Source organism: Corvus kubaryi, unplaced genomic scaffold (assembly GCF_017639235.1).
Source record: "Corvus kubaryi isolate FWS band 111438036 unplaced genomic scaffold, C.kubaryi_AGA036_p1.0 split1-131, whole genome shotgun sequence".
In the NCBI taxonomy this organism is placed as follows: Eukaryota; Metazoa; Chordata; class Aves; order Passeriformes; family Corvidae; genus Corvus; species Corvus kubaryi.
In genome coordinates, this window is record NW_024582073.1 from 21,314,955 (window position 1) to 21,339,570 (window position 24,616).

The 24,616-nt window shown below is 38.7% G+C and overlaps 1 protein-coding gene across 5 annotated transcripts in view; it reads right to left on the reverse strand.

The window, feature by feature from the left end:
• The window catches only part of AFAP1 (actin filament associated protein 1), a 114,953-nt gene that overhangs the window by 21,628 nt on the left and 68,709 nt on the right, over window positions 1–24,616 (reverse strand). For 4 of the 5 annotated variants that reach the window (XM_042053488.1, XM_042053491.1, XM_042053489.1 and 1 more), the window contains 5 exons: window positions 19,553–19,764; window positions 16,337–16,516; window positions 6,914–7,006; window positions 5,341–5,425; window positions 1,983–2,132 (listed from right to left, as the gene is read on the reverse strand). In XM_042053488.1, coding sequence (XP_041909422.1) covers window positions 1,983–2,132; window positions 5,341–5,425; window positions 6,914–7,006; window positions 16,337–16,516; window positions 19,553–19,764 — 720 coding nt within the window. The remainder of the gene's footprint in view (window positions 1–1,982; window positions 2,133–5,340; window positions 5,426–6,913; window positions 7,007–16,336; window positions 16,517–19,552; window positions 19,765–24,616) is intronic. The other variant, XM_042053487.1, reaches the window with a different exon arrangement.

Here is a 24,616-nt window from a genome sequence, read left to right on the forward strand (position 1 = left end):
CTCTTCAGCTCTTCTCCCTCCTCCTGTAACAAAACCCTGTATCACTGTGCATTACATTACAATCCCTAGAAATGAAAAAAAACTTCCCATGCAAGCCAGATATGGCTTGTTTTGGAGTGAGAGTCCTTTACTTCAGACAGTTTTTCCCCTCTGCTCCCAGTGCACCTCTCAGAAAAGTTCTTCCAGAATTTTCTGCTTCAGAGTCGAACTACGCAGGATCCCACTTCTCCCTCCACATATCTCTACTTAAACCTTCACAACCTGACATGACCAAAATGCCTCGAGTGAGTTCCCCTTCAGGGCATTAGCACTGCAGCTCAGTCCAGGCAGTTTAGGACCAGTGATGTTGTAGGGAAGAGCTTTGCCATGACTCCAAGCACAGGTGGGTTTTAGTTTCCACTCTAGCTGGGTGACACTTGCAGCCCTGCTGGTATCTTCTCTTTGTTCATGGGAGGTAGAGGCTTCTAAAGTGTAAAAACCTTCAACTATGGAGCAGCCTCCCAGAGGGCACTGAACTGAGCCAAATTTCTGGTGGTGAGAAACTGCTTCTGCAAAGATTTCCTGCAATGACCAAAGCCTAGACATTTATATATTTTCCTTTAAAATCTGCAAGTGGTGTTGAGTAGAGCCAAATGCAGGCAAATAGTAATGGCTGTATCTGTATTTATGTCCATATCCAAACTAATGCTAGAAATATGAGGAATTAGATTGTACAGCTGTGGTTGACTTCCCATATTATATGGAGTAATCAGTGGAGTATGAGCGCCCGGAAGTTTGAGCCCCTATGGAGGCCAGATGCTTTGGACAATGCTAGCTGGACACAGCTTTTCCCAGCTGTTCTTTTGGTCAATAAATCACATCTGTACTTAGCTGATGTATAGACACATATACATACACTTATTTAATCAAAGTTTGCTTATGTGAATGATTCCTAAAGTGTGGCTTTAAAGCCACCTGTGATCTATGAAGTTCTCTCTGGTGGTCCATGGATCTGCTTCCATCACCTCAGGCAGGCATCTATCACACTTCATGGTCCTATGAGTTCTGTCAACTACTCCCTAATCACAGACTTCTGGGTTTCCCTAAGTTTTCCTAGTCAATTAAAAAGTCAAATCCAAACTCGAAATCTGGTGTAACTGCTTCAAAGCTTTCTAAGGAACTCGGTTTTTTTAAGGGATTGGGTGAAGGGTGGGTTCGATCTCATTCATGTATGGAAGTGTTACTTAATACTGGAGCACCAAAAGACAAGTTGGAGATGTAAGTATATTGAACTGTTTTAAAATAGCAGAGCTGTGAGGACATCAGCTAAGTGCATTGCACAAAGTCTCAACCTGTGAGCAAATCCTAAGAGCTAAGATACAAAACCCAAATATTTTCTGCATGCCTTTTTATACACTTCCTTGGTGCAGCCAAGCACTATAGCCATCATATGGAATGATCAAAATTAAGAGTTAAAATAGCTTACTAGAGATTTGTTACTTCATTTTGTCCAATATGTATCCCTTTAGGAACCCATAATTAAACTCAAATCACTTTTGTTGAGATCCAGTTGACTGCTGTCTGCTATTCCATGAAACCTTAACCACAATCTACTACAAAAGACCTGATCACGTTCCAAGAACCTTCTTCTACTTTGTAGCCTGAATTTATTTCATAGTTCAGCCTATATTAATTTTATAACCATCTGTTTGTGACCAGCGCGTTTCTTTATGCATCTTGTTCACACTTCTCTTCCTCCTCACTTCTGCATGGAGCAGTGATACCTGAGCTTGTGTTACCATTTTATTTAAAAAGTCGAATTATTTTAGTCTATTTGCAAATGACAAACTCTTGATTACTCCTCTTGCAGTCTGGATCCATCCTTCTGATATTGGGGGAGGAATTACTGAAGTAAAAGCAATTTTAGACAAATTCCTAGGCTAGAATGCTATAAAGTTTTAATAGCAATCCAGATGTAAGACTCAAGGAGAAAAGTCACTTACCACATGTTGGAACATCTTCTTCAGCTGATGAGGTCTGTTCATCTGTTGATGGCTTTTTCTTTCCTAAACCAATGATCTTCGTTATTTTTTTCCCTGTTACTTTAGTCACAGTGCCCTTGGCTTCCGTTTTTGAACTTTTTTTCCTCTTCACTATTAAGAAAGCAGAAGTGTGTATTTAGTAGTGTGTGTACACCAACCAATAGAGAGAACCTGAATAAAAACAGAAGTTCAGACAAAAATATACTGTGCAAGACAAACATTTGTACAAAAGTTGCAGAGTTCAATGAGGCAAGTATCATATGCCCTCTCTAATAACCTCTGTGTTATAAAAATCATGGCATTTTGAAAACAATTTTTTGAATAAAAATCAAGCTTGCAAATTTATTTAATCTAATCAAGCTTCAAGTCTCTTTCCACAGCAGTCATCACCTAATTTATCAGTCTGACTGAAGTACCTGCATATAAATTTAGCTCATATACACAGCAATAAAAATCCAGTCAGACATTTCTTCACTGTTTTCTTCAATGTTCCTGAACACTTCTCTCAAAATACTTCAATAATTAAGTACACAAAAGAGACAGAATATGCTTGCTTAGCAAAAATACTTCTGCTGTTTACAGTTAGGTTAAGAGATCTTATCACAATGGATATTTTAGACAAGACTTATGAATTAACTACTAAGAAATTAGTGGCATCAGTATGAATATTTGATGGCTGTAAGTTGGCCATTTCTGTGACCATCGGAAAGAAAAAGCTGCTGAAAAGAGGTATTTTGCTAAAATCCAGACTATGCTTCCACTAACTTCATTTGATACTAGTAGTATTACAACCCTGAGAACTGAGGCATGTTCAGCTGTTGAATGAAATATGACAAGGACTATGAATATAGTTTTTTAAAGTGCCTACCTGATTAAAATCCTAACACTTTTTTTTTGAAAAAAGAGTTTCTAAGATTAAACAGATTCAGAAAAAAACAGGCCTTTTATTTGCAAAACAGAACAAACAACATAAACTTCAGAAATTGCATTCAGTGCCCTAAACTGGATTCTGGCAACAGAGGAAAAAGTCTTTGCCAACTGACAGGGCAGCGAAAATTTCCATCAACTGGCCCTGATATTTGATTTTGATGAACAATACATTTAAAATAGTTACTAACTGAGCTGCTCTATCTTTATCCCTGACGAATCAATTCCTTTTGCAACAGGGAACACTTAGTGGTTATGGACTTGCACAAACTGAGGGAAAAAATGGACAAAACATTCATATGAGAAATGACTGTATGAACTGATGAGCTGGGAAGAAGAATGCACGGAAAATAGAGAAGCAGTTTGGGACTCACCATGGGATAATTTATCATATTTAGCTTAATTGTTAGCAATCATGGAACATTATTTAGAAATTGTATCTGTAGCCAAGACTGTACAAATCTGCCAGGGCTGAGGGGGAAAGGCAGCTCTGCAAGTGCCAATAGCTGCCCCCAAGCCAACTCCAACACATCCAGGTCTAATTATCTTTTTCAAGGGAAGGATGTCCACAACTTATACTGTGCTCTCCAAACATGCAACAGGCTTCCTCGCTGGAGGGAGGAAGGCCACCCATCCAATCTGGTCACAGACCCCTGCCTGGGGGGCACAGCACCTGCCCTCAAAAGGGTTTCTATCCCACACAGAAGCAGCCAAAGGCCAACTGTAGCTCTTGAGGGGCAGAAGATGAAAAACATTAAAAAAGCCAGAGACTGAGAAAATCTCATTTCTGTGAGACAGAAGCCCAGAGAAATCATTCCCATGAGCATGAACAGACTGTGGAATAAGCCCATTTTAGTGTTTGTTTTTCTGTCCTGTCTTCCTACCACATTGCTGGTTTTTTTCCTGCAGAACTGAGAGGCAGCACTTAATCTTTTTGAATCTAAAGAATATACTGGTTGCTCAATTGCCAGTGATTTTTTTCACAAAAGCCTTTTATTCTCATTTCCCTTCCCATAGCAAAGCAAGCAGCTGGTAAGAGCAGAGCAGAGGCTGGCAGTCAGTGCCAGCTGGAGATGATCATTCTCTGAAGCCTCCCTTCCCATGTACTCTCTTAAATGCTTCCTATCCATTATTTTAAAAATGCATAGCATTACTTCATCAAGGACATTTCAGTCTTCTTGCAGTCATTAACACCTATTATTTTTACTACTATGTACCGAAGGTCAATTTTCAAAAGCCCCTGGTATTTGAAATGACCCTCCTTGAGGCACCTAAGCTGGGCTGCTTTTCCAGCTGCATCATCACATCTTCTGCGGGGTACCTGAGCCACCAGGTACTTCTGGATATTGTGATCAACACAGGTTTTGGGTCACAGATGATTCTCCATAGGTTTCAGAGTTTATGAAATCTTAATAGAAGATTTTAAAATGTGAAATCTAAAAATGTACCACGGCTTTCCAAAAACCACAAACCCTGACATTGTCCCACACCACTGGGTATGTCAGAGATCTGTATAGCCAGGAAATGCTGGAAAATGAACCAGAGAGAAGATAAGGGAAATGAGTCAGTCAAAAGGAGAGACAGGACTGGCACCAAGGCCAGTATTGACATTGTGCTCACTGCAGCTCACATTACCCTTCATTTAACAACAGCAGAAAAATGTCTTATCTAAGCCACACCACTGCTACATGGCAAGTTAAGGAAGCCACAGAATTTCTTCTGCTTTGTGGAGGGGCAGGGGATGGGGAAGAGAGCATAAGTGTTGAGTGTATTAGATATAACTCAGCCAGAACTCCCTCTGGATTTCGGATTTACCTTTGTAAGTGAATAAGGACTACAGAATGTGCATGGCTCCAAAAAAACATATGCAAAATAATATACATATGTACTCAAAAACTCACTGATATTGCATGACTATATATATTTTATTATGTTAGTGTAAATAATCATATGTAATATGATCGTTTATGTATGAAGGTATCTGTGCATACACATACATATAAAATATATATATATAAAAACTTTCCTTCTAGTATTTAATGATAGATTTTTTGCTTAGAAGCTTTACACCACTCTTTATATTGCCACTAGAGAGTTACGAAGAAGCCTGTTACTTGCCTGTAGTGGTCGCCAAAGTTCTGAAAAACTGCACTTTTGAACACAGAAAAGGCCAAATCAAAATTTCTATATTCTGTTTGGTTATACTAATTATACTGATTTTACCTGCACAATAACATCAAATGACAAAATTTAAGGAATCCTTCTTGATATAGTTCAGTTTTCAAGTTAAATTGAATCTAATAAAACCATTCAAAAATTTACTGCCTTTTTTGAAAAGATAAAAGTGAGGTATTTCCTTTCTCTATGCACACATTCCTTTCACCAGACATACCTTGTTCTTTACCATTGCACACAGTAGTGATGCCATTTTCCACAGTACCTTCCCCATCTGAGCTCGGCCTCTCAAACGACAGCTTCTGCAGGGTCAAAGAGATTAGCTGACGTACAGTGTTTGCACCTTCATCAAATAAGTGTCATTAGTGCCTTTAAAAATATGCTTTCTATGAAATAAAACACCCTTTCAAGCTCTCATCCACTTGAAGAGAATTAGGAGATAGTAAAAAGTTCAGTTTTAGACACTTTAGAAAATCACAGAAACAACAAAATAGTATATATTTGAAAGTGTATTAAAACCAGTGAAATATTCATAATTCACAATATATTTTAATGTATTTCTAGACACTAAATGTTGCAATAAGGAATTACATGGATAAGATACGAATAAGGTAAAAGCTGTATCTTTAAAGAATACTTCATATATGCATAGGCAATTACAACTTACCAGAAAATAATGCATTCCTACAAGGTGCTTCAGTACTTTCAATATGTGCAAAAAAATAGACTTTTGAAATAAATTTTTAGCACTGATTATTCTGTAACGGTTGTGCATGAGGCCTGGGATGAAGCAGATAGAGCTTATGACAGCACAGCTTTGGTGACCACATTACTCAGAAGTGGCAAAGCCCTGAAGATTTGCAGATCATCACAAAAAGGAATGAATGACAAGATAAATTACACCTTTTCATGGCATGTGTTTCAGAAAAAAACTTTTTTACAACTCTGTAAGCTACTTGGTCACTACTGTGCAGGTGTGTGCAAACATACAACAGCTTTTGCCCGTGAAACCAGGAAGTCTGGGCTGTCCTGGAACAGTTCCCAGGATAAAGCAACGTAATCCTGCTGGCAGTGGTGCACTTCCACCAGAGGGGTGACACTTGCCATTTGGAGTTGGTTGAAGAAACCTCTGTCAGTGGGATTTTTAAGCAGGGGCTGCAGACAGATTTGCTCACATGGATGCCTTAACAGAGCAGGGGCTTAAACTGGTGCTGGTAATGCACCAATCATTCACTGCAAAGCTGCTCACTTTCCCAATTCGTGCTCTCACATCCTGCTGAGTCAAGGCAGTGAAGACAACCACATGTGAGTAGCCAAGTTTCTCTATTGAGACATGAGTGCTTGAAAGGGTCTGCCAAAACAGTGACCTCAGCATGCCCAGGGAGGTCCTCAAGGACTGAATTCCCCAAAATAAGAGACCTTCCCTTAAAATCTTGGTATAATCTTCATCTATTCTTTCCCAAGAGTGATACCCCTGCTTGCTCTTTGCATTTGTTGGAGACCATCTCTGCATCTCAGCACAAGTATCAGACCCATTAATCTGCACCCTTCTATGGCTGAAGAGAAGCTGGACCCGAGCCAGCCTGCTGGTTGTTCATGGCCAAACAAACTGACATGGCAGAAGCCTCAACTCTGCAGGATGTGTGCACATATCCAAACAAACCAACACAATACAGGGCCTGTGTGCCTGGAACAGCAACACAAGGCAGCAAGGATTTACATCCAGTGCCTACCAGTGTCTATTTGAGTAATCATAAGGAATTTTGCATTCATCATTTTGATGATTTTACCTTTTCCAGCTCCACTTTATGTACCGGAGAACTAGACAATGGCCCATCAGAGTCTACAGCTCCTGTACAGTTGCTGCACACATCTTTTATAACCTTAGAAGACAAGGCAAAACTTATTAATTATTCATAAAATACAAATCAGAGAAATTATATATGGATGTGAAAGCAGGTGGGAAGGAGAATCACACATTTACTAGGTTGGCAGGTGTCAGGCAGGCTGACACTACAACAACTTTTCCATGCCCCTTCCCTAAATCATTTCATGTATGACCTGAAGGAGACATAATGTCTAGAGGTGGAAGGTTTCAGTTTCTAGACAAACTAAGCTCTGAGGCTCTTCTCAGTGACGAAACCAATATCACTGCTGATTTCCATGTGCTAATTTTGCAATATGAACTCAGCAGACACCACCAAACTGATTTCATTACAATGGTGAAAAAATGGGATTAAATCCAAGGTCCCTCAAGACAATGGACAAGAGCTTTGTATAATACACCACACACAGATGCTCTTTTTTTCCTATCAGAGAACTAATGAAGTGCTGATTGATTCAGAGTTAATACTGCATAGTGGTGTTTCATGGCATTTTTGTATTATAATTGCACGTTAACTTAGAGTTAAAGGTCAAACTAATTGTAAATACGTTTGTAGAAAATGGAAATGGCACTTTCTGTTCCTAAAAAGTTAAAGAAAAATCTTCAACCAGGAATTTACTGATATTTTGAGGGAATTTGAAGAACTTAAAAATCTGAAACTCTATAAATGTCAAAATACACAGTGAGCAAAGATGTTTGATGATTCCCCATGGCCATAGCTAAGGTCTTTATCTCTTGTGAGGTTACCACCAGCCCATTATTAGCCTGAAATTGCTTGTGCTGATGAGAATATGCTCTCGATCCAAACTCATGCTGAGTTTCAAACAGAACAATTTTGATGTGGAAACTATTAAAAAGCAAAGGATGGCACCAAACAGTCCTTTCCCAGCACTTAAGTTCCCTTTAAGGGTGAAGCTAAAACAAATCAAATGTTTATGGGTTTACAAAGACCCTTCTGCTACTCAGGAGTACATCATAAATTACAGGCATTATGGGCTGTAAAGAAAGGAAGAGCACAAGCCCCATTTTACAGAGGGAGAACCCAGGAACAAAAGAATGATGAAATCACTCATTCAATGACACATAAAAAAAATCTAACCAAAGCTGGGGAATGAACCTACACTTTTATTTCTGAGCTAGAATCTCAAAACACTTCAGCATTCTTTCCTGACTGTCTAGCCTTCCCTATATTTTGTTCCAGAAAAAAGACCAGCATTTCATGGCACTTGGTGTCCTTTGTAACAGAAAATGTAGATACATCTGTGACAGAGCATTTGCACCTCAGAGTTAAACAAAGCCCTGAATTTCCCAAATTCGTAAGAATTTTTTTTGTGTCTTGGTTTTTTTTTCAGTCGTTGGTCCTCTGTATGGTGTAAATACACTGCTGTTTTCTTCCTAGAGAAATGTGACTGTAAAGTTTCTGGAAACATTCATTTCTGTCTCCTGCATGACCCTGATTCAATGGCTTATGTTTTCAGCATCTGCTCACACCACACAGTTAGTTAATTTTGGCAAAGGAAGATTGTAATGGGAGTTACAGACAGAACAGAGGGAAATGATTTGGCAGCACTAACTCAATAGTATGTGCAAAGTCATGCACTCAAGTGAATCCAGTTCTTATCGTACCCCACATATTTAATGAGAAGCTGAAGTGTTTAATTGGGTTGCAATTAAACTTTCATTTAAAAAATGACACATTGTCAAAAGGGAGTTAGTGGCAGGATCTGAAGTAAATGCATATTCAAGGTCCAACACTTCATGTGGGTTCAAAAGGTTCACTGGCAAAGACTTGCTCATCACCTTCTATGTGCAATATAATTGTGCTCAATGCACAGCATAAAACTCATTCTTCTCCAGCTCACCAGGATAAAATGTCTTTAATATATAATGGTTGCCTGGATGCACTCTCTATAATTATGTTTGCAGACGGCCGCCATTATAAATCTGGTTTTCACATGCATATAGCTTTAGCTCAAAATTTTAAGGATAAAACATTCCACCAGTATTGCCAACTTGCATAATTTCAATCACAAGACTCAAAAGTTCTTGTCAGTTTTTTTCTATGTTCCATCTTCTGGAGCCATATGAAAACAAAAGATCACTATTTTCATTAAAAAGTGTGTGAGAGTGAGGAATGGAGTTCAGCAAACTTTTATCCATTGCAATGAAATGTGTAAAAATATGAATAAATGTATCTCAATAGCTGCAAAACTAGAAAGGAAAAAAAAAAGGAATCTCCAAATGAGTTATTTTTAATAAAATGGCATCATGTGGAAGACTGCACTGAGAATACCTTGTGATGGCAAATATTCCATTAAAAGCTTAATCTATTATCCCACACATTACAGAAAGGAAATAATTCTCTTTTTCTCACCACAAATGCCTTTGTACATTACATATACACACACACACAGGGTGATCTGCCAGGAAAATGAAACTGAGACCATAAACAGACTATCTATTCCAATATTTAAAATGTATGAGCAAATGTAATCAGAAAACCGAAGACCCTGTACTTCTTTGGATAGCCTCAAAACTATATATGTTTAAAATATGTTTAAAATAATCTTTTATTATTCCATTGCAAGAATCTTAAATACCACAATTACCATTACAATGTTACAATTAGCAGACTTCAGAACCGCCACTTTCAAATGCAGAAAATGCAGTAAATGCAGACCTGGAAAAAGCTTCTGCAACCTGAACTGTATTATTATTCCTTATTCATAGAATTGTAGAATCATTTAGTTGGAAAAGACCCCTAAGATCGAGTCCAACTGTTGACCCAGCACTGCCAAGTCACCACTAAACCATGTCCCTAAGTGCCACATCTACACAGTCTTTTAAATATCTCCAGGGACTGACTCCACCACTTTCCTTGGCAGCCTCTTCCTTTCAGTGAAGAAACTTTTCCTAATATCCAATCTAAACCTCCCCTGATGAAGCTTGAGACTGTCTTCTCTTGTCCTGTTACATGTAACCTGCAAGAAGAGACTGACCCCCACCTGGCTACGACCTCCTTTCAGGGAGTTGTAGAGTAATAAGGTCCCCCTTGAACCTCCTTTTGTCCAGGTTAAACACCCCCAGCTCCCTCAGCCACTTCTCATCAGACCTGGCTTTAGATCTTGAATCCCCAGGTGGATCAGGATATATATCAGAGTATGGCATGGTGACATAAAGTACAGAGGGGAAATATTTGCAGGTAGAAGCTGGAAAGATTCCCTACCCCGAGCCATGGCTGAAGTCAGTGGAATGTCTGCCACATGGTGTGTCTGGAATATTTCTCTCTTTAAAACTATCTTGCTACAGAGGCACTAACATTTACTATAAAAACTTCCCACCTGCATTCACCTACAAATTTCTATAATTCCTGTATCTTATTTTAAAAGACACACCAAAACTGGAGGCAAAATGCTTGCCCTACATTTATTCTTTATACATGCAAAGTCAGAAAAAGTAAATTAGATTCTTCTGGCTACTTTAAAGTTCCAAGCTCCAGATAAAAAGCACTGGCTCTGTAGTAAAACCAGAAAGCCAGCTGCTTGCCAGCCAGCCCCTGCCACACAGAAACCAAACAAATCCTGAGTAAAAGTACATTTGTAGATACTTCCTTATGGCTGATCTCTTTGGGACCTGATAAGGAGTAGGACTAAAAGTTGTCCTGTGCTCAAGGAGCTTGCAGACCTCTCTCCTGGTGGATACCATGGGTGAGCTCAAGCTACAGATTGTCCCTAAAAACAGGGATGTGATTACAGCATTTTGTTTCGTCTTGCATTCTCATGGAACTCACATGAGAAGCGCAGAGCACTTTTAATATGATCGAGTTTAAGACAGAAAGCTGACAGCCTGACTGCACATTTGCTTTACTTTACATAACCAGGCCAGAAATTCATCCAGCCACCCACCCACTTGTTCTGCTCTGTCCACATGTTTTACAAATACTGGAATTGCTAGAAATGGGATGGGCTGTATCCTTTGGCTCTGCCACTTAACTCTGGAAATAGGAATACGGCAAAACTGAAATCTGCTTAAGTACAACACAGCAGAGGGAAAAGGGTTTGGCTCCAGATGTAAGTCAGTATTTCTCATGCCTGAAACACTCCTTTTTCACTGCTGGAAGAGTACTGAATGTTTGGGACTCTCTGTCATTTTGGCATGACTAAATCCTCCTTTCTCTCTCTTGTGGACTTTTTCATACAACATATGTTAGTGTCAATACCCTCCTCCTCAGGAGAGCAGCAAAACTCTCTTGGTGTTTTGCAGAGAAGAAATGCCCCAAGGAGTTTACATAGAGGAAAATCCAGGCAGCAAAGGCAGAAATTACTCCCATCATAGCCTATGCTTCAGTTCTCAAGAAGAAACCCCCTGTACCTTCTGTACTGGAAAACATTATTCTCAGGCATCCCTTAGCCTGAAAAGATTAATCTTTCTGCCTTACTGCCATTTGTGTGAGCAAAGTGAGGATGAGATTCTGGCAGACTAGCAGTCAGCAAGCCTGCATTTAGTGTCTGTACATCCTCTTAAAAATACTTTTCTGACTTACTCAACCAAGACAACCCCTGTATATCATTTCTCCAGCATTATTTCCATGAAGTCCATTGCCATATATGGCCACTGAATCCGACAGAGCCCAGGAAGGAGGCTGAGGAGGGTGGCAGGAGGCACTGCTGCTCCAAGGGCAGAGGTACCCTGTGCCAAGGGAGCTGCATCCCCAGCCTGGGAGGTAGGGAGATGCACATCTCACTTTGGGCTGTAAGTCTGAGCTAGGTGTGATTTAAATAATTTTCCACCCAAAGGTGTGAGTAGGAGAGAGGAGGAATAGTATCTAGTGGTGAAAGTCCCAGCCTTCCTGTGTTCTGCTCTGACTGCTACAGCTTGCATTTTTGATTTTAGCCAGGAAACCCAAAGAAAAATTATCACTGAGAAAACAAGTAAATAGGATGTTTGTGGTTCTGTATTCATGGGTGGTTTGGTTGGGTTTTTTTAATTTACATATGCATCTGGTTTTTTTAAGTTATGTATTTTCCATGGTGCTGGTCACACACACACACACACACACACACACACACACACTTTGGTTCACAGCCAAGCTGGGATCCTCTGGCTCTGCCCACTGGCAGAGTCCTGCAGACTAGTCAAAACCCCCACATGCAGCTTGGTTCATCCCCTCTGCAGGTGAGGCCCTAAATAGTTCTTATGCAAATTCACTGACCTTGCTTTTACTTGAACTGAGGTATTTCAAACCATCTGTTGGAGACAACAGAGGCGTAGTTCCTGGGAGGTTTCATTTAGTTTGCACAGCCTTTGTTGCTGGTGATGATGGGCAGTGGAGAAAGAACCTGGACTGACTGTCTTCGCTCATAGTATATTCTTTAAGTTTCTTATAAATTAACAAACACTGCATGGAAATCGCTGGTACTGAGTATGCATCCCCAAACACACTTTTTCTAGTTAGTTTTAAGGCTTGACCATTCAGCACTTGACTCTACTCAGCTACAAAATGGAGATAATAACCTCTTTGGGGAGCATTACACAAGCCAAGAAAGCAATGTTTGAAGTGGTGTAGATCTCTAGCTGGAAATTCCCATAGAAAGCAAAAGCAGCCACACAATGTTTACAGCTACAAGCTCAATTTTATGCCGATGTAAACTGGCTAGAGAACAGCTCTGTCAGTAGTTTACTCTTCAGTAAAACTGTCCACATTAAGATTGGAGATCAGAAGTTACTTGACTCCCTTCACTAAGCTCAGGGCAATGAAGAAAAGAGATGTTTTCAAAGACTTTTATGAGAGACAACATGCAGTTAATCAGAGAGAAAAACTGGGTAGGCCGACCAGGTAAACAGCCCTATGAGGAATGCTGCAGGGTCTTTGGATGACTGAATACAGCCCTAACCATGATTTTATTCTCTCTTTAGGGTGAAACATCCCCTTATTACAAGTTCAGAACTGACTGAGCATTGTCAAAATGATAGACGAAGAAATATCTTCTTATGGCTGGAAGATTCACTGCTCAATTACAGACCCTCAGCTGAAGAGATTGCAGTGGTGGAGCACCATAAAATGAAGAGAAGTTAACAAAGGGTGCCTAACATCAGGGAAAAATGAAAATCAAGGCCAGTACTCCAGAATGATAGATTACCTCTCATGCATGATAAATCTGAAATACATTTTTGCAGGAGAAATGTTAGGAGGAAGAGAAGGCCTTGGGACCAGTCACCATGACCATTTCCTTCTTCTACCAGTCTTCTACAACAAGTTACGTCAGAAATTAATTTCTTTGGCATCCATGTATGTTTAATATTGAGTGCAGTTTTCTGTGGCCTAGTCTGAGGGTTCTGCACACAGAGCACATTCATTGGTACAAGCGAAGCCACTGATCAAGCATCTTCTTGTAAGGCCATGTTCTTACTAGTCCATTTATTTTTAATGCAGCATTTCCCAGGGATGCTGACAAATAAGCATAGTTTCACCAGTCTGTTGGATGTGCTGAGACAAACAGGAAAATGTCAGACCTTACTTGACCACAAAAGCACACACAGATGCACATATACTCAAGCGCACATGGAAAAAGATCATTCTTGGGTCCAAGTGTGTAACTGCACACATTTTTTTCATGTACATTTTTGTGGGAACATTATAGGACTCAAGTCTGGAAAATTCGACCACTTTTTGTTGCCCACCATATAACCAAGATGATCTCAGCTCTAGCCTGAATTTGTGCTAGCTTTGCTCCTTCCTCTGAAATCTTGACAGGCTCTTTGGTGACATCAGCTATCTTTTTTCATCAAGCATTTGTTAGCTGGTAAATCTGAAATTCCCTTTGTGGTTTCCAGTCTAGACTTCAATTTGCACTAGGTTTATCAGCTGGGGCTTTTCTGGCATCATCTTTATAAAAAAAAGGTTTAAAGTATTCTGCATTGATTTAGAATTTGTCTTCCAATAGACATTTTAAAGTTATTTAGTTAATAAACATATTCCATACTGATTATATGAATTGAAAAAAAAAAATTTTGCTTTAGCTTTCAAAGGACTATCTGGCCTCAAAAGCCATTTTGAGCTTTTTAGCATCAAGAGTAAAGCCTTAACGTGACACATTTATATTCAGGAGAGCCCCTTGCTCCTGGGTGATAACCTGCCTCAAGGGGCACATACTGGTGTAGTATCTTTGACCAAGAAGGCAACTTATGCTTTAAAAATGTGGTTGCAGGGTCCTTTCTCTATGGCAGTCTCTGGATCTGCCTGTTTTATTAACTACAGAAATCACGTCTAAGAGACAGAGCACTGGGAAGGACGCTGACCCTCTGAGGGCAGGCAGGGAAGGCTAAAATCTCCCAAGATGAAGCTGTGACCTCTTTCTCAGTATAAGAATGTCCTACACAAAGCCACACATGATTTGCAGAAGCTAATGTTGAGTAGGGTTTGATGACCAAAACATAATTACTTACAATAATAATTTAAAAATCCTTAAATTTTGGTGTGTTTTTAAAAATACAGAAAGCAATGCTTATTTTATTTCTCCAAAGGCCATACTTCTTCTGGAAAACATTGAAGCTGCTGCAAGAGCTGCACAGATCATTTCTGGTTAGCTGTGGGACGGGCAGCTTGTACTGCAGAAACAAAGGGCTGAAGCAGCACTGAGGACTTGGAACTCGAGTGCAGTAACACTGCCATGTACTTGAAAGATTTTATTAATAGAGAGCTTTGCAGCATGAAGGAGCTAAAGAAAGTGCTGTCAGACTGTCTCCAAATGCTTTGCAGACACACAGAATACACAACTGTGTGAACATGCAACTGCACAAGATCTCTCTTTTTTTTTCCATTTTGAAGTAGCAGGAATGCATCTGGGATATGGAAAAATCTAGTACTGCTCTGTCTGCCTGTGTGGGGATGCTTTATATACAATTTAAAAAAATAAAACAATTTTTATGAAAGAGCGTCTGATAGATGCCAATGAATTCAGTATTACTAAACCCGAATTTAGAACAACACAGGAAATAAGAGTGCAGTTACTATGATCTAATTACAGCGGAATTCCCTTGGAAGGCAATATGACTTATGAACTTCTTTTCATTCCAATCAGTGGTTTTGAAATGCTAGCTGAACTAGTGGGACACTTGCATGCTGCTTGACTTTAAAACTTAGACCAAGATACTGCTGTTAGAAGAAGCCTAACAAATACATGGCTATGATTAATTGCTATTAAACTGACAATAGAGAGAGCATTTTCTAAGCTAGGATACAAAGTCACAGTCAAAATCAACCACACATAAACCGCAAACCCCCAAAAGGTATATTCAAATATTGCAAAATAGGAAATTACAGATTAATTTTCCATTTAGTACATTAACCCACAGCAGAATTTATACCTCTTAAGCTGCATTTTATGTCTCCCTCTTCTGCAGAAAAACTATCTGTCTTCAGGAAATTCCTATGTGTTTAATTCAATTGTATTTGGAAAAATACAATTTATTCTTAGAAAAATAAGTACCATATAAGGTTAGATCAGAGCACAGCATGGAGAACGCCTGATGAGTCTGATGCATTCAGACTCATACATGTATTTAAAAGGCTGGATTTCAAGGTCTTAAAACAGTTGCTACTGCAACTGCAGTGATAGTTTCCCACACTACTTCACTGACCTCCACCTCTGAGACTGGCAAAGTCCAACATAAATACTAGTAATCTGGTTAGGATCTGAAACTGCAGCCCTTGCCTTGGGATTTTCCATGTTTGCAGACATTGAACAGAGAGGAGTGGAAGATGACAAAATCCCATTTTCTCAGAAGTCTGCATTCCCAGGACAAACTATAACAGATGGTATGTTGCTGAACCAGAATTAGTAAACCTGAATGGCCTTCAGGACACTGAAGGATTTGTCTCCATCCAGATCAATTCAAAAACGTATCTCCTCAGAGAACCTTCTTTTTAAAAAGTTGACACCATGCCAAAAATAATATGGGTGCTGGCTGCCTTCACCTGAGGGAATTTAAACCTTCCACTCACTACCAAGGTGCCCTAACCATCAAATCTTTATGGAAAATAAGCTGGAGAAGAAGATGGAAGGGAATTTGCCACCTGTCCTCTCTGTGCCAGATTATTGTGTCATTGGTAGTGAAAACCATCACAGCAGCAGGACTGGGGTAACCCTGAGGAATTGCTTCAAGGCCTGAACTTAAAATCTGTATTTCTGCTGTCCCAAATTAGATGGAATTTAACTGGTCTGGATTTGCATGGAAGTTGCTGTCTGTGTCTCAGTTTTTAACAGCAACTGAGCAATGTGAGTACTTCGTGGGTAGGAAAACTGCTGGTCAGAAATCCCCCCCTTACCTTTAGCCACTGTTCTGCCTGCTCTTTGCTCTGCACTGCCAGAACCAGGGCATCTGCTCCTTGATGAGAGATTTTCAGCTCATGCTTCTTCTTTTTGCTGTCTTTGGGAATATAGGTGATACTGCAGTCATTCAGGAGCAGCTCCATCTGGGGCTGCTGGTCCTTGGAGCTTTTGTAACACTAAATAAACATAAGGAAAGTTCCAGAGTTAGATGTTACCTTTCTGAACCTTGGGGGAAAGCTCCTATTATGTAGAAATGCTGTATTTTTAATTTTTAAAATTTCAGATATATTTTACACATCCCTTTGCCACATGCCACAGAGTTCAGCCAGAGCCAACTCATCCACTCTGTAAAGCAAAATTACTTCCAGACTAATAATAATAGACATCTCTTATTGCAGGACAGGTACAACACATGGAGAGCATTAAGCATCTCTGTATTATCCTTATGATTCAACTTGACCTTGATCAGGTAGGAAGAGGGTGATTTAGGATATCTGTTCACATGTAGCAGCAGAATAAACCTGTAACCTTAACAACCTTAAAGCCCAGATGTTTACCTTGCCCTCCAGCGACAGACCAGATATGCAGGCAAATCTACATCAGCGCCTACACACTGCAGTTGCAAAGACACTGGCACATAACTTACTTATCTGTTCTTTATCTTGAGATAAGTAAAAAAACATTAATGGAAAGTGGGTAAAATCACACTTTTTCAGTTAATACAGTCTAATAGTCCCTGCACAAAACTGCATAAAATTCCATATTACCTTATTTTGTAATCTCCTGGCTACAGCTTATGTTGCAACTGATGTACCTTATGTTTTTTCCCCCATAAGTAAATGCTGTCAAGGAATGGCCATTTCATGCTGGATCACTGATGAGCTGCTCTGTGTTGGAACTGGTGATCTGAAGACAAAGGGTTCTTCTTTACAGAGGTCCTACAGACCCAGTCTCTATTCCCACCTTCCAGCACATTGGTACAGCTGAGGCTCCCAAAGCTGTTGCAGTGCCAGATTGCAGAACAATGTTTAACTCCCTATATGAATGTCCAGCTATTTTACATATTTATGTAAATCATGCTTCCACTCATACAAATAAGCACTAAGGCTAAAAAGACATCTGATAATAAAGGGGTCTCTGACAATCAATAAGGCTAACTAGTATCTGCATACAAAGAATAGCTGAGCATTTATGTGAATAGAGAAAAACACATGAACTTTTGCACGTCTGCAGCAGTGTTCATGCCATGATGCAACTGTCGGGAAGACAGTAGCTGACAGAAGTATCTTATAAACACTACAAGTTAGGCTGAGCAAATACAGCCAACTCTAAACCAGCCTCTGCAGATCACTGACAATCCTTCCCTCTCCAAAGCCCCATTATACCACAGTTTCTCCAATTTGGTCACAGATTTTAAGTTTGCAACATGTAAAAAGCACAAAGTTTTCAAGCTATGAAATCTTGAAGATATACAACATTAGTCACTTTAAGAACCTATAAACAGCATATAATTCCTTTTATATGAATCTAAATATTTTATTTATAATTATAAATTGCTAAAACTGAAGTATGTATATATTGAAAGACTTTAAGTGAAAAATGATTCCCTAAAGGACTTTACATGAAAAACAATTCCATACTAAGAGTTATTTCTAATGTCTAATTCTAATTAAAATATTTTTGGTTTATGATGACAGCTGCATTTATGACACAGGCAATTACTAATCCCTAAGAACATGTATTTGTTTTACTTGCATATCTCATAAGTTAACTGTCCAAGTCCTCCTTCAAACAATAAACCAATCTTGTGTAACTTGGTCATTAGACTCCTATTGTAATTTTTATTTTCTTAATCCCCATTATAGAATTACTGAAAGATGATCACTGTAAGAAAAAAAAAAGCTTTTTTGGACCACACATGTGGCTAAAGGAAATGAAAATATAAAAAATAACATATTTTTATATGGAACAATAAATGTAACTGTAGAAGAAATGCTGTGTGACTTCAGGGAAAAATCTGTTTCTCTGTCTCTTTCCTTCTTTTCTTCAAGCTGTTATCAGACAGTCCTGAAATCTGATATGATACTGATACATGGTGATAAAAAAGTGCACTAAGGATAACGGCATTATAAGAATATAATAAAAGCTGAATCAGAATGAACATTTTTTTCAGCATTTAAATACAGGAGGATAAAAAAGCTACTGCAAACTAGCAAATTTATTTCAATTATATTTTCAGAAATCTCTTACCTCCATTTCATAACCACCTATGTTCCATACTGCCATAAGCACAAATGTACTTGGAAAGTCAACAAGCTTAAGCTACATTGTACCACCGCAGATGGAGAGGTTTACAGAAAATGTTCTATCACCTGTTAATCAGCTTTTAACATTTGGGATATTGCAGTAATTGTTAGTTACGTAATTAGGTACAATAGCTGGCAGCACCATATCAGAAGGCAGGAGAGCCTAAGACCCCAACTTATTGATTAATATAAGCATTAGTTTGCTCATAATGACACACAGTAAGTGTTTCCCCCAATTAAGCTCTCTTTTCAGAAAACAAAAAGACATATATGAGCAGATAATTTATGGAATCTTTCACTGGTGCCTCCAACCAGAAAGAAGCATAACAGATTTGCTTAAGGAATAAATACATCCACTTGTTTCTATCCTTTCTATAATGCAGCTGTGCATCACGTGAATACTGCATCTGTAATTACTGCAGAACAGCTGGCAAAGGTTTAGTTTAAAGTGTATACATTACCACAGCATATGCTGCCAAGTGAATTCTCAGTCCAACAAGGGACTTTTCTCTCCAGCAGTCTGATCCAACAGTTCACACACAAAGCTCCCTATAAGATTTTTTGTCCGCAGGGAATGAAAGATTGGATTTACAGTTTCAGCAACTTTTTTTTTCCAAATTAAATATTTTATAAGATAACGGGCCAGACGTTTTTTCCAGTATCAGAGAACTGCTGGGATTCAAGCTTGAGTGAAATAAAAATCAAAGTTCTAAGTGGCTAAATGATACACTCGTAATTTCAGTGCTTTTCCGCTTCTTGGGTAAATCATGACTGAATTCTTTGGTAAGGTTACTGCAGACTTGGCCACGGTTTGCAGAACGTATTCCAAAAATTAGATTCCTGTAAAAATAAATACATCATCTAAAAGGTACAAAGAAAATATAACTAGCTAAAAATAAAAATTACCAGTAGTTTGTTTTCTTTGATAACACACAGTAGTTTGGTCCATTGCCCAAATCGTTTCTTTCTAAGAAGGAAGGCACAGATTTTGGCATCCTTCACCAGATCCATAGAGGCTTCCTCAGAAGGCCACTGATGTCTCATTTTCTTCCCCTTTCCATCCTCCTCCTCTTCATCATAGGATTCGTAAGAGCTGCTCATAGCATCTGAGTCATAATCTTTAATAAAAGTGTAAAAGCGTTAGGTTAAAACACTTAGCCATGAAGCACATTGAAATAACTGAAAACCTCAAGAAGGCTCATTTCAAGTTAAAGCTTTTGAAAGTCAGCCATGAACAGGTTACTGTTTCAGTGCTTAGTAGCATCAATACCTTATGTTAATTAAATAAGAGCTGCTTTGCTTTTATGAAACTTCACAGAAAACCCACAGAGACACCTTGTGAATTTTAATGAAAGAATAAACTGGGAATACATAGCTAGAATTTCATGTAGTGTTTCGTTATCTTCAAAATATTATATGACAGGTATCCTCATTTTTTGTAATTCTTTCACAGAGAAACATCTTCATCTTGTCTTAGTACATCACATCAAGAAACAACACTCCATATGGCAAAGGTCGTAAGAATACATTATGGGGCAGTATCTACCCATCATAACATTTCATAAAATTCCCAAATACATGGTAATTATATGCCCATGTACTGCTACAATTAGCAGTCAATAGACAATGCTGTCCCTTGAACTACAGATTCTGATGGAGGCAAAAGCATTGTGCAAAAAATATTTTGTTCTGTGCTTAGCCTAAGATGCTTAATCCTGCTCCAAGTTTGATGATGGAATGGCAAGCTTCCATTTGAATCAAACACTCTTCCTTTAGGCCTTTCATTTTCAACAATGCAGACAGATCTAGCAGTACTCCTCAACTACCAAACTATTTTTCTATTATCAAAGAACCTTCTCTTCTACCATCCATACTAATTTGTTTATGTGGGTATATGTATGTAAAGCCCTTCAGATAGTAACACCTGAAGGCTTGTTATCCACTGCCACATGTTCACATGGAGCAAAACTGACTGGAATATTTTTAAGAGCTGAAATTTCATCTAAATATTTCAAGTAGACTTTGATATATTTTTAGGCCAGCAGGTGGAAGAAAACCTCTCGTTTGCTTTAGCTAGGTAATTAGGACACAGCTGGGACATAGGAAGGAGAATTGGAAAGATTGGGAAGAGGACAAGACAATGGATTGCTGGAAAGCTCATTCTGCATCAGTTCCTCCCTATGTGCACAGTCAGAATGGGACATACTCAGATCTCACATTTCTTAAAATTAGATATTCTGATCCAATTTGTGTTTTCATAAGTCTTTGAAACAGTATTTCTTCATCCCAAAGCAAAACAAAAATAAAAATTAAAGCCCTGAAAGCTTTTTTTTTTCTTTTCTTCAATTGAATTGCCATCTTCTGGTCAATTCTGCTGCAGAGTGTTTGGTTTGGGGCAGCTCCATATGGGCAAGTGGTAAATGCCTGAGATGATTATCAGTGGGAAAACTGCAATTTTTCACTTGCTTTAGAAAAATCAAGAGGAGGATGGAAAAATTTAGGGCAAATATTTAAACTGACAGATTTGGAAACATTTATTCCAGAATATTTATTTTTGCATATTTATTTAAAAGAATATATAAGATCTAGTAGAACTTGCTGCTTTACCCTTCCTCCCCTTGAAGAAAGAAAAAAGCCTAAACAAAACACCCCCAAAACCAGAACCAAAACATTCTCACTGCTCCAACTTCTTTCAGAGCAGTCTTCCACAAACTTTCACACAGAAACATCAGGAAATGCTTGAGAGATCACTGACCAGTCACAAACATGCAGCAGCACACCAGCCTGCTGGGCGCAGAGGCTGAATGATTCATGTGGAGCTACCAAAGATGCAAGCTCTAATCAATAAACAGCTTCTTCAAGAAGATCTTCTCCCAAAGGCACAAGCTGTGGGACAAGCTGCCATAAACTAAAGTTGCCATCTCTCTGGGAACTTCCTCTTCAGCTCCTGGCTTCCCCTTTTCAAAAAAGTAGTTAGTGCCTATAACCTCCTCATTCTTTCTTCATATTCAGTCGTGATCTTTGTTGCAGCTATGCCACTGTCCCAGTGCTCACGTTTGGCCCCTTTCTACAATATTGTTTTACCTCATTTGTGATTTTGCTTTGGTTTTGGCAAAAATATTATTCTGAATTTTTTTTTTTTTTTTTTTTTTTTAGGTAAGAAGAAGAAGAAGTAAGAATTCACTGCTCATATGTTGAGATATGGATACACTATTACGCTATTCTGGTGGAACTTTTCTGTATCATTACTAGCAAGATTTTTCCATTAAAAAACTAGCTTTTGAATTTTAAGGGTGTCTGGGGCTTAAATTTTACCAGATGAACTTAAAACTTAGCTGTACAGAAGGGACAATCTTCAAGTATATTCTTCCCAAGAGAGTGGAGTTGGGTCATTTTTCTACACTCTGAAGATGGGAAGTTTGCATGACAAAGACTCTTCTATCAGAGGACTGCATTTTTAAGTGCCTCAATCAAAAGGATGAAAAAATGGAATCTGTTTTAGTACATTGTTTTTCCTTCTTTGTAAGAACATGATTTAACTTTTTCATATTGCAGAAAAGAATGTTTCACCTTGGATAAAATTACAGGTCATCTCTCTGCCCTATATCAAAAAGTTGATTTTCTTCTGACTATAAGTCCCATGCAACAATCTTGCCTTACTACTAGCATTATTTACTGGGTTAAATCATTGCTTTTTCCTCACAACATTGAAGCCTATGATTTATTTTCTTACAGCAAGTTCCACCAGTTTCAAGAAAAAAATAATTGTAGAAAGTGCTGATTGGGACTTCACAGTAGAAACAGAAATTCTGCATATTTAATAACCTACAGGTATTTCCTGTGTGGCTCACAAGCATTCCAAGTGCAGATTTCCTGTTAGCCATAAGCTGTATGCTCAGCACATATGGTCAATATGCTGGCACTGCAGTTGCAGGTTCATCCAAATCTCTGTTTCTAGGAGGATGAAAGCCAACAGGAGCTTCTGAGACTCCCATCCTGACACAGGCTAATGGGATCTCTGGGCACCTGTTGCCATATCCTGCCCATTAAATACTCCTCATGTGTCTCTTCTTGGTTTGTGGGACTGTTGGCCAGACGAAGAGCTTGTTGTGTGACTCACACCAGGAAGGATGCCCACCCTGGAGTGCATGGGTCATCCCTATGAAACTTGGCTCCCCTTTACAGCATCCTGCTTCTACTGCTTGTTCTCCAAATTCTCTATCACATCCAAAACAAGGTTTCCAGGCTCTGAGGTACAAACTAGCATGTGTAGAAAAATATCTCTCCATAACTAAGTGCATTTATTAAGTCTGCTATAAGCTCAGAGGGTAAGGATGCACTGATACATGTTCCAGTGCTGCTAATCTACTGGTGTTTGCACCTTTTGCACTTTCTGATTAATCTGGCTTCTTTTGACATTGGCTTTTCAACTTCATCTTCACAAAAATTTTCCACTGTTATGGGGTGAAAATCAAAGTAGAGGTTCATGTTGTTTGCAATAGTGTATTCCTAAAATTAGTCTGTATTAATTTAGGCATATTGTACAGATCAGCAGCTTTTAATACAGAGGCAGCTATCAGACAAGTCATACAAACTCTTGCTTTCATCTACATACAAGCATTTATTTACAAACCAATTAGAGGGACTTGGGGAAGTTATGGATATTTCATTTTCATGACCATATTCTGAAATTTTCTTCAGTGCTTGTTTACTTTCACAGGTGAGACACATGGCACGTAAGTCTCCTTGCTATTAATGGCATTACAAAAATATTCCATAGGAATGTTTACTTAAAATAATTATATCTATCCCAACAGCTGCATTCTTGCAGTTCTACTTCTAGTACTTTTTTTCTATTGTCTTCTCCATCTCACATAGTCTGAACAGCTAAGGTTGTATCTTTTAATACACTTTGGTAGCTGATTTTAATTATCACACAACTGGATTTAGTGGAAGTTTTGCATGAGTGAATACATATTACTAACTGCACATTGAATTTAAAAGCAACTACTTCATTACCAGTGAAGAGGGGAATTCTTTTAACACAAACTTAAAGATATGATAAAGTTCAGAACATAAGAAAATGTAACAAAATCTCAGCACGTGAGATACTAAGTCAAACTAACAGAGGTTTAAATGTCTGGAGATAGATATATATATATGCATGTGTGTGTGTACACTTAAATGTAGAATTATTAATTAACTTTTAAGGCTGATATCCTAAATATTTTTATGCATTTAAATGGTTAAGTACAATAAGAAATCAGCTCCATACTTTGTCCTGTTTTTCCCTAGGCGATCCTTTAGCAGTGCTATTAATAATTGCACTATTAATACTGCCTGAGCATGGCTTTTGTTTAATGACAAAATCCAGATCAGAAGGTCACTGGGTTACAAAGTGTAACAGGACCACCCTGCAGCATTTCAAGGGAGAAAATGGAGAGAAGAGTGATCCTGATGCTCTTCTAAGTTCTTATGTTCTTTCATTTGCTTTCCAGTACATGAAACTCTTTATTACCTTGAATTTCCTGGGTTAATTAAAAGCTGCTAGATAACATCAGTTTGTGCAGTGTACAGATGAATAGTATTCTAGTTTTAGGGTGACTCCTATTCGTGTTTTAAGAACAGAGAGATAGTTTTAAATAATTAAAATGGTTATAAAATATGAGAAGATATGCCTTTAATCTTCGGATCATAGAAAATAATGATTAGTGATATATCAGCCCTACACAAGTAATAAATTACCCCAGCCAATAAAAAAGCAGCAAAAAGATGGTACATAATACGCTGTTGACTGACCCTGTGTAAAGGTTACAGCAGCCATTTCAGTATTGCATCAGGGTGCTCTCTGCACAGCTCCACTGAAGTGCACAGGTCTTGGGGTAAGTGTTTGGATGTGAAAAAGTGCATTTGGGTGCTGCAGAGCAATGTTCTGGTGGACAGCTGGCAGCAGCCCTCTGCCTGCTGCCC